Below are 12,927 nucleotides of genomic sequence, written 5' to 3'. Positions count from 1 at the left end.
ACAGAGGTCATACCAACAAAGAAAACAAACGTATTACCGAATTCATCGGATTTTGGAACAACATCAGTCATTGTAAAGAAAAGAAAAACTCATTTGATGGAAAGGAAGAAACTGCAAGATACAGTACTCCGAGCGCGTGCGCGCCTCGAAGACTTCTTTAACTAAGCGCGTGCGCTGCATGTAGAAATTAAGAGATGCAGCAAGATAACAATACCACGCCTTCCCCCTTTTAAAACCTGATGTACTCCTCTTTATCAATACCGAGAGATTACGGAAGCGAAACAATACTAAGACAGCAACTAATACTAAAACTGGAACCTTGAAACTGCGGATCTCTCTCCTCGCATTTTCTAAACATAGTCGGCTCCTAATGCCATGTTAAATTATGGTAGGAGATACATATAGTGGTTAGCTAGTTTGGTTAAAGAGATGGAGTGGAGAAGAAGAAGAAATGATAGAGGCACAAGAAAAAGGTAAGATTTAGAGTATATTTACTCTAACCTACAATTCGGGTGATAGGTTTCACCGAAATATAAACTACTAAATAAAATAAGTTCTCACGCTTATACTTCAACAAGTCACAACAAGCTTGGGAATATTCTAAATGAGTTGATTTTCTGTAAGGATCATCTAGATATTTTCTCATTGTTTCACGGGAAAATGAGAATTCAATATTAAAGTAGCCCGAGACGAGCTTCTTCTACAAGAACGAACAGAAACACAGCTATTGGTTAACACGCGAGTCAACAACTCATCATCCCATGTCTAGAGACACTAGTTGAGCTGAATAGCAACAAAAGAAAAGAGAATAATTGTACATCACATGGTATTTTTTCTTGTCATCTCTGATATATGATATTCAGACATTCAGGCATTCAACATTTTTTCTTACTGTACTATCCCAATAATACTTTCTTTGGGAGTATCAAATATCTCCTATTTCTGTATTTGCTTATGTATTTGCTTATCTGCTTTCATGCTTGGGCTAGTTTTGGCAGTCACTGTGTTGATTACATACAGTATATCAAAAGTAATGGTATTCAGAATGCCGAGATTTTGGCCCAATACCAAAATTTTGTTCTATGTTAGTACCATACCTGGATAGGATGGTGCACCTTCAATGACATGGGTGAAGTAAAAAATAATTCCTTTAATTGTGGGGTGCTTTTTAACAATCATGTTAAGTGAGGCCCCGATTCCACCACCAACATCAACCAGAGACTTCAAACCTTCAAACCCTTTGTACATCTCAAGAATCTTCTTCATGATTATGGTTGAATGGTTTGACATTCCTCTGTTGGACACTCTGTTGAATCTGGGATATGTACCATTGTAGTCGAATGCTGTCATTCCATATGCCTTGTTGAAAGGAATTCCACCATCAAGGACTGCATCCTTCAAGTGGTACCTATACAAACAACGACGTGACGTATACATAGCAACGGTGGATCCAATCTTGAAAATACAGTACATATATCAGCTCGTTCTGTCAGGTAGTGATGTATGCTTTAAGCCGATTCAGTGGAACTTAAGAGAATGTAGAATGCATATATCAAAAATAGTAGGTGTAACGTTTACGATCTACCCAAATACCCCAACTACCATATGTATGCTGATATTGTCTCCACTATTTCTCTTAACTGGGCCGTCTGTAATTTATTCAAACAGCATTGACATTAGCATGTCATAAAATTCATAAGCGTTCATTCTATCGACCTAGATTAACTTTGAAAACAATGAGACCGAACTTTTGTGTTACTTGGGCTATACCGACAGGTATTACAGTAGGTGGGGAAGTGTTTGATGCGAGTCCACCCAACAGAAATGATCACTGTGCAGATTTCCAACATATTTGTCAACCATCTTTTGATGTTTGCAAGGGTAATCACCATTTTGTGGGGGGAGAGGTAGCAGAACCTTGTTTCGACAAGTTGAAGAGCAAAATACCTACATTCAGGTAGTTGGACATAAACTTTTCCATATTTCCATTGTTAGAATAGACCACTTAATTGCAACAAAAACATATGCAAGTATAAGAATGAAGTAGCGACCACTACTTGTAGTCGTGTACTTATGGAGCACATAACATGTTATATGTCCCTGTCCGAATGGTACCACAATGTATGTTGTCGTTCGCAGAGCTAATTCTGCATGTACTATTTTTCTTCTCCAAATGGTTCTCCACCATTCAACTAGCTAGACGAGACTATCATTAATTGTCTTGCATAGTTCACCATTGTGTAACGTCGATGCTGGAAAGGCTCACGAACTTTGCTCAGAATTCCATTTAATAAACAGAGTAGACACCAGGTGTAGAAAGCTTAGTATTGCAACAGCCAACAGATCATCTTGAATTCAGTTTATAAGTGTCTAGATGAGAGGCATGGCAATCACAAGTGAAATCTCCCCAGGACCATGGGCGGCTAAGTTTTTAGCAACATTAGATAGGGTAATCAATCAACTCTCCAACTGTCAAACCAGACCAACAGAAAACAAACGAACTAGCCCTAATTAAGTATGAATTTCGTATCTGATCTGACTTTGATCCCTTCTATCTATTCACAACATCTAGAGGACTTGGTTCTAGTAAAAATAAAATTCTTCAGGTACATTCAAATTGCCTAATCATAACTAGCACTTTGAATGTACCTCAAAACTAGCAATTCAAATTGCACCTCAGCACCTCAAAACTAGCAAGCAAGTGCAGGATACGGCCAAGCAATAACAGCTGCATGTGCGTTATTTGTCGATAGTTGAGAGGCAATATCAGAAGGGGTGATATAGGCACCATGACCAACTTTAGCAATGATCTCAAAGACATCAAGCTCTATAGCTGTTTTTAATACCATAGGCAATACTGATGCACTAGCTAATTGCATGGCACGTAAACATGCTTCCTCTTCTTCTTCTTCTTCTGTGACATTGATTTGGTTTTGGGTGGAACTCATTTTTCTTGATGGCAAGTCTGAGAACTGGTTGAGGAAAATGGTTACAGGTAGTTGGGTCATGGAATTCGCACTCAATATTTGTTGGAGTGCGAATTTGTTGCACACGGATTTATCCGGGTGTTTGCTGACACTGCAGCTCATTGGGCCACGTATCTTGCCCTGTAGACGAAAAGATTTTTGTCTGTGCAGTGCACCAAGACCAAATAACTATGCAAAATTGCAAACTACAGTCTTTGAATGCTGAGTACAGTCTCAACATTTTAACCAAGATAGTTTGAGTCCTAACCCCCCCACCCCCCCCCCCTTTTTTTGTTTTGGCAAGATTACCGACACCTTGGGGAAAGGATGATTCACATCAAAGGCAAAAACTTCTCCAAAATGTGTTACAACATAAAATTGATCCTTGAAATATATCATATCCATAGCCAACGTGTATTTGATATCCAGAGAAGTCCACGATTTGTCACCAGGCCTCCAGAAGGCTAATAATCTACATCCACCATGGATTGCCATAACTGCATAATTCGGATCCAAAGTCGGATCTGCGGACAAGAATGCCTCGGTCATGTAGTCATTAGGAACAATATCCATCAGATCAAGTGTAAAAGCTGTTAAAGGGGGAAGCTGAATCTCATTGTTGACAGACAAGAATGGATTAAATAGAAAAACATCAAAGTTGTCGCACACTATTACCAGCGACCCATGACTGGAACTTTGGCAGTGCCAGTCATGAGGAACTCGAAACTGGTAACTGCTGACTCTATCCTCAGTCAGACTGTAGCAACTACGTGTCTGACCATCACTATTGAATTCATTGGGAAGCAGAAGCAAAGGAAGTTGGCGAGGTAAACGGTGTCTATCCTTCCGAATTTCAACAAATATAGATTGCCAAGACACACAAACAGAACCAAACCGAATAAGGTCCTTAACATTGTACAAGAGCTTATCTGCAATGACGAATGTAAGATGACTTGGGAGTTCCAGCCAATCAACAACATTATTTGAAAGTGAAAGATCATCGGTAACTTCATTTCCGGCCATGGTGTTTCGAAAATATAAGGTATCCAACCCAAAATAAGAGAAACTCTTGCTCTTCAGTCTTCACTTATAAACTGAAAAAAAGGATTAAAAAAAAAATAGTGCCTTTACTATACCTCCTGCTTCATCAGTTTGTAACGCGGCGATGTATAGTTTCCAAAGTTTCCCTCTCGCACCTTTCTTAATTGGTTTTCCGGGATGTTGCCCAAAAACTTGAACCTTGTCACTTGCTCATGGACTTTAACCCATATATGTTTAGCCGAAGCCCTCTTTATAACAACTAACCTTGGCCCTGCTTTTAGAAAGGCAAAAAGTAAAAATAGAAGAAGGTGCAAATGAATGATGAATAATTGAGGGTACCTGGAAACAGGTAGGAAGAATTATATAGATTTTTGTAAATATGAAGGCTTGACAATTGTACAATATCCCCTATCACACAATCTCTCACAAAATAGAAACTGAAATATCATGAGGTAAAACTTAAAAGAATTTGTATAATTAAATTTATAACCATTGCTCGCGGATGTTTTATGGTTTGATGTTTGAAAATATTACTTCGAACAGATGATCAAGATGGTCTTGGTGTCAGGAGAAAGATTCCCTCTCTTTATATTGTCGGATTTCCGTCATATTGAGGATACCATAATTTTTGAAGCATTATTCCGCACGCATAGCATAATCTCTTCCAATCTAGAGCAAGTCAATTCAAATAAATAAATAAGGTTCCTAAAATCTCAAAGAGTCATGACTCCTAGAGAGTTACAAAATACAAAGTTCAGTTAATTATGGAAATGGGAATTGGGAATAGAGTTTATAATACTGACCAACTAAATTCATGTCAGCCCATTGTTGAAGAAGTCAAGCACTGAAGTGGAACCTTAAGCCATAACACCCTTACTCAAAAAGTACAGTAGATATGGACCTTCCAGATTAATCATTTGTGGCCGCATGAGCGGCTAATTTACACAAACCCCACTCATTATAACAATCAACATGGCAACATCGAGGACTGTTTTGAAGGTTCAGATGAATCAACTGCTATATTGCAACAACTCTGGGTCTCGTATGCAATTCAATTGCTCACGTAATCAGTATCGACAATAAAATACCAAACCAGATTACAATGCTAGAAGAAAATAATCTAGATCGACCAACACTTTGAAAAGGCATACCTATTCAAACTTCAATGGTAAATATCACTTGGAAAGGCAATGCAACAGAAGTTGTTAAACTGTCAATTTTTTTGTACTTCGTCTTTTGAAGTTACTAAATTACTTCCAAGATGATGAAGAGGCAAGGTAAAACATGCTAATGTAGAAACAAAAAATGTCCCGAAAATAATTAATTTACCTGTGACTGTTGAACAAATATTATAAAATATTTTGTCTTACTAAACAGAATCATACAACATCTCTTTAATTTGAACATTAGAAATAAGGAAAACATGAAGAAGACTTAATAACAGAAGATTAACAGAAGTACCTGAAGAAATCAGGAAAAGTTGCCTTCGTCATGAATATGACCGTGTTTCAATTGTCGCACCAATGATAAACATTCTTTGTTCCTGTCACATCCTACCTATTTGCAAGATGAAAACGATGCTTGAAGCAAAACCCAAACAAATATATAACAAATTATGATAAAATATAAGAAAAACAATCAGGGCTGAAGAAACTAAAGCACCTTGTATCATTTTCAGCATCCAAATTAGTAAACAATATACAACCTACCTGGGATTGTTACACAATCATCGATCCCTGGTTTCTGTATGAAAAAAAATAATATATAACACATTAGTTTTAAGTATAGAACTCTTAATCGACACTAAACCCCAGAATGCTTACATATTCTTCTATCGGACATATATATAAAGACGAACTTGTTATTGAAGGCATATTCTTCTCCTGTGCGTTGTGATATTATTGATTCTATTCCTCCAAATGGGAAACAATTCAAAGTAAATAGTACAACACTAAATCAGTATATCATATTGACTGATCTTCCCTTCAGATCCAGCTGCACCCAGGAGACTTCCTGAATCCCTTTTCACTTGCTATCTTTCTCACCCTTTCTGCATCATCCCATCTATCCATCGATGCATATATGTTGGCCAAAAGAGTATAATTTCCAGTGTTCTCAGGTTCAATCTCAAATAGATGTTTTGCTGCAGACTAATGATTGGACGACTCATGCTCACCCAAGTTAACTGGGAGACAAGAATGAGAAAGCATACAACCACAATAGTAAGAAGCAACTGATTCTGTAGACAATTAAGCGCAGGGTAAAGCCTAGTTAAGATCATTCCAAATGAAACTGGGAGAACAAATACTTCAAGACAACCAATCTTTTCATATAGAAAATCAAAAGTTTATAGACAGGACATAAGGATTAAATCTACCAGTCATTTGGAGGTAAAAATCAACATAGACCAAAATAGATCTACTCTTCTCGGGAGAATGCACAGATAACTTGATCACTAAGGATTGAATTTTCTAATTTAACAACAAAAGAAAAATATTATTTAAAAAGATTTATTCTTCCAGATTACAGGAGATGCAGCATTATAATTTAAGGATACATACAACGGAAGGAATAATTTGTGAAACTCACACAAGACCAAAGACAGAAGACATCACACGACAATTAATTAAACTTCACTTGAGCAATTCAGGATCCAAAAGCAACCAGTTCTCAGTAACATGGCCTAAGGAGGAAGATTGGTTATCTAAAGACTTCTAAAACAAGAAACAATTCGGACAGAAAATTTCAGCAAAGAAAGCAGCAGGAAAAGATGCAGTAAACAAAGCAAAATTCCAGAATACTCATTTGGTATTGCTTTGTCAGATGAAACTTCAGCCTTGAAAGAATGAGCAATGTACAGAATTCACCTCAATAAACCACCAGAAACAACAACTAAAAAACTGATATACCTGAAACAATCATTATCTTTGTTGTCACCCAGCTGTCCCTTTTCCAAAAACAAATGCTTACATTTTCTATGAACAAAAAATATAACATCAAAATTAGATTTTGGAGACCACCTTCATTTCACCTCTCCCGAATCAACACCCTCGTTTCTACTAACACTGCCTTCTTGGTTCATCTCAATTTCGAGAAGACGATGTTCCTCCTCATCTCCTGCTTTTGCTGCTGCTTCAATTACCTTAGGCTTGTTGCTTGTGGACTGCTGGTACATAATCCCACCTCCCATACAGATCAACAATCCAATGGTACCCACGACAGTTGAATGCTTATCCCAAATAATCAAATTGATCACTACTGTCAATAGCTTGTTCACTATACCCAACACTGTAAACCCTGTGGCTGATATTGCCCTGCGACATGAGAACCCAAAAAAGGAGATGGCTAAACCGAACAAGCATGACAAACCCACTGGAAGAACCACCGCAAAAGAATACCAATCTGACTCATCTGTGATCTCATGCTTTATCTTCTTCAACTCCCCCATTATAAGCAGCTCCAAGGGGAATAGAAGAAGGGCCTCGAGGTTGTTATAAAGTACAAGACCCCACGTGTTAAGTCCAACTGTCATGACCACATGCTTAATATAGACGAAGTCCACAGTCATGCTGATCAGGTAAGCAAGGGCCCAGCTATAGGCTGTCAGAGTGAACTGATAGTCTGTTAGGACATAGAGCACACTTCCAGCAAAGATGGTGGAAAGTGAGAGCCATGTTCTAATTGAAGGCCAAGGCTGATGCAAATAGAGGGCCTCCCCTATTGCAACAAAAATCGGGACTCCTGACCTGAAGACAATGAATGTATCTACATTGGCATGAAGGAGTAGCTCACTGTTTGTAAAAAGCGATAGATAAAATATCATTGCGGCTGGTAGGAATCGCCACATGGTTAGAAAGTGAAGCGAGTCGTGCTCCAAAATCTTGAGCTTCCCAAAGAGAAGAACCCCAGCAGCGCTTGTGAAGTACTGCAACGCAGTTAGTGCTCCCGGGTAAGGGAACTTCATGACTGCCCATTTGTTAATAATAGAGAGCAGAGATGCCGAAATACAGTAACCAGCAGCGATACCGTAAACTGATACATGGTGGAGCAAGCTATGATACCAGGTTGATTGTACTTCACCAGAGGGCAAAGTGGATATTATGGGAGCATCCTTGGGGTTTTCCGCATCATTCACCATCTAAAGTATCGGCTTCTGTTCAACAAATAGTTACTTTTTTTTTATTACTTGACAAAATTCATATCATGCTAATCAATGATATTACAATGACAGAAAAGAAACCTCCAAAACATTCGATTGCATATAATAATCCTAATAAACACACTGATCCTACTTGCCCATAGCTAGTATATAAATAAGCAACATGTACACTTGAACAATGTACTCATCATTTAAGCTCTATAATACCTTCGCTTGGCAGCATCCAAATTCTCTTGAAAAATTCTAAATCTCAAAATTGGGACCTGTCTTCTCCTCGAGCTCGATATGTTCAGTGACGATCCCCGATTTCATTTTTTAAAGACCCGGGCTCCGTAGACGGGCCTCCAGCCCAGAAGATTAGTTCAGCCCGGCCCACAGTAGCCTATTTTAGTGTTGTATTACCATTTAATTTTATAGTTTATTGGTTCATAGCGGGTATTTTCGGTTTTGGTTTTTCATTTCGGTTTTTAAGATATTTACTATTTACACTATTTTTTATTGATTTTATTAAAAAAATGTATACTAAAAACACAAAAATATCGCACGAACGAATCGTTTTTTAAATATTCATATAAGTAATTATGTCATTCAATAATAAATTAAATAAAACTATATATTTAAAGTTATAAATTATATTTTTATATTATTTATAACATTAAATACTATAAAAATTACATATTACACTAATAAGAAAATTTTAGTTATTGAATTTTTATTTCTTTATTTCGTATTTTTTATGTTAAAAGTATGATAACGCTCATTTCCATTGTTCGTTAAATTTAAAACCATTCGATTCCAAAAGTATGGGTTTTTTAGTACTCATTTTTCTATGGTTCCCAGTTCCCATTCCGGGTAAACGTGTACCCATCGACACTCTTAGTTTGACCCTATGTGGACAACTGTATTTATTATGACCTTTCTTCGAAATTCTTGGGGCAGAGATAGGGTACGCGTAAAATCTACCGTCACTGTCACACTTGTGTTCAAAAAGTTTTCTACTGCCACTAAAAAATACAATCTTCTTCATACATAAAGCATATATATCTAAACCCCTTTAAAGGGGCGTGCCCTATTTATTAAGCTTCGCTTTTAGCCGCTAGGACATAGAGGCTTTAACGAGCTAGCCTTCCACCGCCATACCCTCTTATTGCTTTTTAACATCTGTTGGTTTTAGCCTTCTAAGCCTTCCGGCTGTGATTCCGTCTGTTCGATCCTACCGTAATGAAACACGCCTTTTGCTTTCGACCCCACTCAAGCCTTGAAGCCGTTAGATTTAGATAAAACCCCAAATTTCTTCTCAATGCATGTATTTATCTTACAGATGCAAATTTCTTTTCTCGTTGATAACAAAACCCAAACTTGCCATTAGAACAAGAGTTACTTGAACTTCCATTTCAAATTAGCCAACTTTGCCATTGAAAGAAATAAAAGATCATCAATCGTAAGCTCCTTGAAGCAAGTCTATTTGGAATCAAGGATTTAGTTCATGGTTCACTCCTCCAATCAAGTGCCAATCCCTCGTAACTGCACGATTTGGCTACCCCATATCCATCTCATACGCTTCTTTGGAGGTTTCCTACTTTGCCACTTTTTGTTCTTGAAATTTTCTCTTTACAACTTCCATTTGCTCTGTTTTTTTTTTTAGTTATCTAATTTATTGTGGGGAAAATGGTTTCATGCGGTTTTCCCCTTCGCTACTTTGTGGGGAAAATGGTTTCATGAGGTTTTCCCCGCTTTGTCGCTTTTTAGGCTTGAAATTGTGTCTTGCCAACTTTGGTGCTCGACTTTTTTTAGTTTGCTAATTTTCTGTAGGGGAAAATGGTTTGCCGAGAATATGGCTTTGTTCATATTCACCAAAGAATCGCGATCTAAAGAGCTTATGATATAGCAAGTTAAGGCTTGAAATTGTGTCTTCACAACTTTGGTGCTCGACTTTTTTAGTTTTCTAATTTTCGTGGGGAAAATGGTTTGTTTGAGAATATGGCTTTGTTCATATTCACCAAAGAATCGCCTTCGTCTAAAGAGCTTATGATATAGCTGTTATTTTTTTTAGTTTGGAACATATGTGCATAATAAAATGTATAAGCTAACCTCTCTCAACACCTTTAGATTGGCATTATTGCTCTTCGTCTTTTTACAACTTTGTTCTGATCGTTCTTATAAATTGATTGTTTTGTTAAATGACTATTTATTCTTTGTAATATTCTGTTGACATATATGTGTATTAACTTTTTTTTTCTCTCTAATTGGATAGTCCAATGTCTTCGGTCAATAATCAGCCTATGCCTTCCATGCTGCCAGAACCCTTACAGCACCAACGTTCTCAACAAAGGAAGCACATTCATCGTGTTCGAGATATGACAGTTAAGCGCGAGAGACGCCAAATGTGAACGCGGACCGTGTCGGAAGAGAGCACGCCGTCGAGTATGTCAGAGGAACAACGTTATCAAGAAAGGGAGCTGTTTCGGCAGTAAACTGCTTCAACACAACGAGAGCAATGGTAAAGAACGCACTAAGAAACAGAGGAATTTGATGTTGGGGGAGATGAAATTGAACCAAATAATGGCTGCCTACGTACCCAAGATCTATTCTCTAGGGATCAAGTTTCAACGTAGTTCCTTATGAAAAACAGTTTGGTATTTATATAGGTAGAGTAGAGAGTCCTTGTAGCTCAAATATTCTCGTATCTTGAGTAATCGTGATAGAATATAACTGTCAACTGATAATTATCTCTTTGATAATAAATGAATCTGGACATAAATCAATGTACATTAGTGGCAAGCCATGTGACTAAGGTTTAGCCTTAGACACATGAGTTAATGGGCCTGTACATTGATCCATGATATTGCAAATTGGGCTTTAGCCCTGTCGATTAAATGAATAAAATGGAGACCCCTACTAATGGACGTTTGCCACGTATGTGGGGGTCGAAACACCACCCCCTCTTTGTCATGCGAACAAAGTTCACATGGCAAAGAAGAGAAGTAAAAGCAAGGAAAAAATGGAATACGAAAATAGTAAGCGAAATGTATAACAAAGTGTCCTGTGAACGTAAACGATAGGAAAATGGACAATCGGAAAAAATTCGTGAATTATTGGAAACGAAAGAATATCAAATAATGTATACAGGACGCAATGTAGTTAAAAAAAATGGTTGAAAAATGCACTGAAAAAGAAAAATGCACAAAAAAATTTCAAAAGAAATTGAGTGCGAAAATATACCGATCCATGACGAACAATATGAAAATTGATGTTGATGTTGACGACGATGCCGCCAGAATAGCGATACTAGGATTAGACCGTTGAAATTATAATTGTAGGGGCAGTTTAGTAATAATAAGATAAAAAGAACTTCGAATGAATTGAAGTAAGTAGTGGACTTGGATAATTTTTAAATAGACGTTATTATATTTCATATAAAATAAAAAAGTGTATCAAATATATGTACTTAACTAGATAAGTTTGATGAAATGATAAGTTTACATGCATACAACAACTAAATTATTGCATGTGATGTGATCAAATACAATAGAAAACTAGGACTCTAAATTTAAATCCGTATTGGATAAGAGATAGAGATAGTTTCCAAAAATTAAGTGGAAACATGGACTAGAATATGTGACTAGCATGTGATTCTAGTAGGACTTGAAGAAGAGAGAGAAATTGGAAGTAGATAAACGCAACTTGCTTAACACCGAGAGTCTAAACCTTTAAACTAGTTTGATAATCACTAAGTGAAAACAATGTGTTGTTACTGCAAAATTCCAAGTCAAAAGGTCGATTAATTTAAGAAAGGTCACCACTTAATAGGTCTCAAATCTATTTTTCCCATTCCTCATCAAAGGTTTTCCTTATTTTCTTCGTGGCGCTTTTTTCCTATTACTTTAGGATGGCGATTTTTCTATTTATTCCCCGTCCGGTCGATCCAAATCCAAGATGGGATTAAGGTTTTTCTTACTTTCTTCCGTTTCTTTCCCCTCGATTAATGGACTGTCTAGGATGGCGATTTTCCTCAAATTGACCATGCTTCCCCTGTCGAGTCGGTCCGGTCATTGCTTAAAAAATTATACTTTCTTCCGTGGACGCTTTTAGGCATTTGTATCGCCGTTTCAGCTTTTTGTTTAGTCTTGCATATACCTAGTAACAAAAGTGTATTTTTTTCGTCACGTTGTTGCTTGATGTTCAAAAGTGAGTCAACATCCTTTTCGCGCCTTGCAATTGTAAACAATTAACAAACTGATTTTCTAGTTCATTGAATTGGTGAATTGATCTTGAAGGCAACTTTTAAACCAAATATTGCTTCTCCCCTTTAGAGTTGATGGAAAGAAATGTGAGCGGATCATCTCCACCCCATAACACCAACTTATTTTTAACGATAGAACATCAAGTCGGGATCTCCTTCCATTTTCATCATAAAGTTTAAAATCGGGTTGTTGGAAGTCGATGGTGGTAAGCTTCTTTAATGTCGAGCGAAAAACTTATCAAATACGCCATCATTGATCATATTTCATTTTTCATTCTTACCCCTTTTCTATAGTTAAAGTTCTTTTTGCAATCAACTCTTTCAACCGTTGTTCGTAGAGTTAAAGTATTGGCTCGAACAACCTGGATGCCCCCGTCATGCCCATGTGGAGAAGGATACCTTCCATTATCTCTTATTGAAGTTAGAGATCTTTGGCGCACGCGATCGCTCCGACCGGTGATTGTCTTTGTTTATCCCCTCAGAACCAGCCATGGTTATTGTCACCCTTTGCTTATAAT

The 12,927-nt window shown here is 37.3% G+C and overlaps 1 protein-coding gene and 1 long non-coding RNA gene across 2 annotated transcripts; one reads left to right on the top strand and one right to left on the bottom strand.

Annotated features, from left to right (window-relative positions):
• Positions 1-6,797: 6,797 nt before the first annotated feature.
• On the bottom strand, positions 6,798-8,145 carry LOC147506259 (GDP-mannose transporter GONST3-like). The gene has a single exon (XM_086558487.1). It carries the CDS (start codon positions 8,143-8,145, stop codon positions 7,030-7,032), a length of 1,116 nt encoding a protein of 371 aa, XP_086414613.1. The 3' UTR covers positions 6,798-7,029.
• Positions 8,146-9,133: 988 nt separating this feature from the next.
• On the top strand, positions 9,134-10,895 carry LOC147506258 (uncharacterized). The gene is made up of 2 exons (XR_015220769.1): positions 9,134-9,737; positions 10,421-10,895. It is a non-coding gene; the product is annotated as an uncharacterized LOC147506258 (long non-coding RNA).
• Positions 10,896-12,927: the final 2,032 nt, after the last annotated feature.

This window comes from Coptis chinensis, chromosome 4, assembly GCF_015680905.1.
Source record: "Coptis chinensis isolate HL-2020 chromosome 4, ASM1568090v1, whole genome shotgun sequence".
NCBI lineage: Eukaryota > Viridiplantae > Streptophyta > Magnoliopsida > Ranunculales > Ranunculaceae > Coptis > Coptis chinensis.
Note: the sequence above shows the minus strand (reverse complement) of the source record. Positions and strands in the feature narration are given on the sequence as shown.

Coding starts and splice junctions, on each gene's coding strand:
- LOC147506259 (XM_086558487.1), bottom strand. CDS start 8,145: ATGGTGAATGATGCGGAAAACCCCAAGGATGCTCCCATAATATCCACT.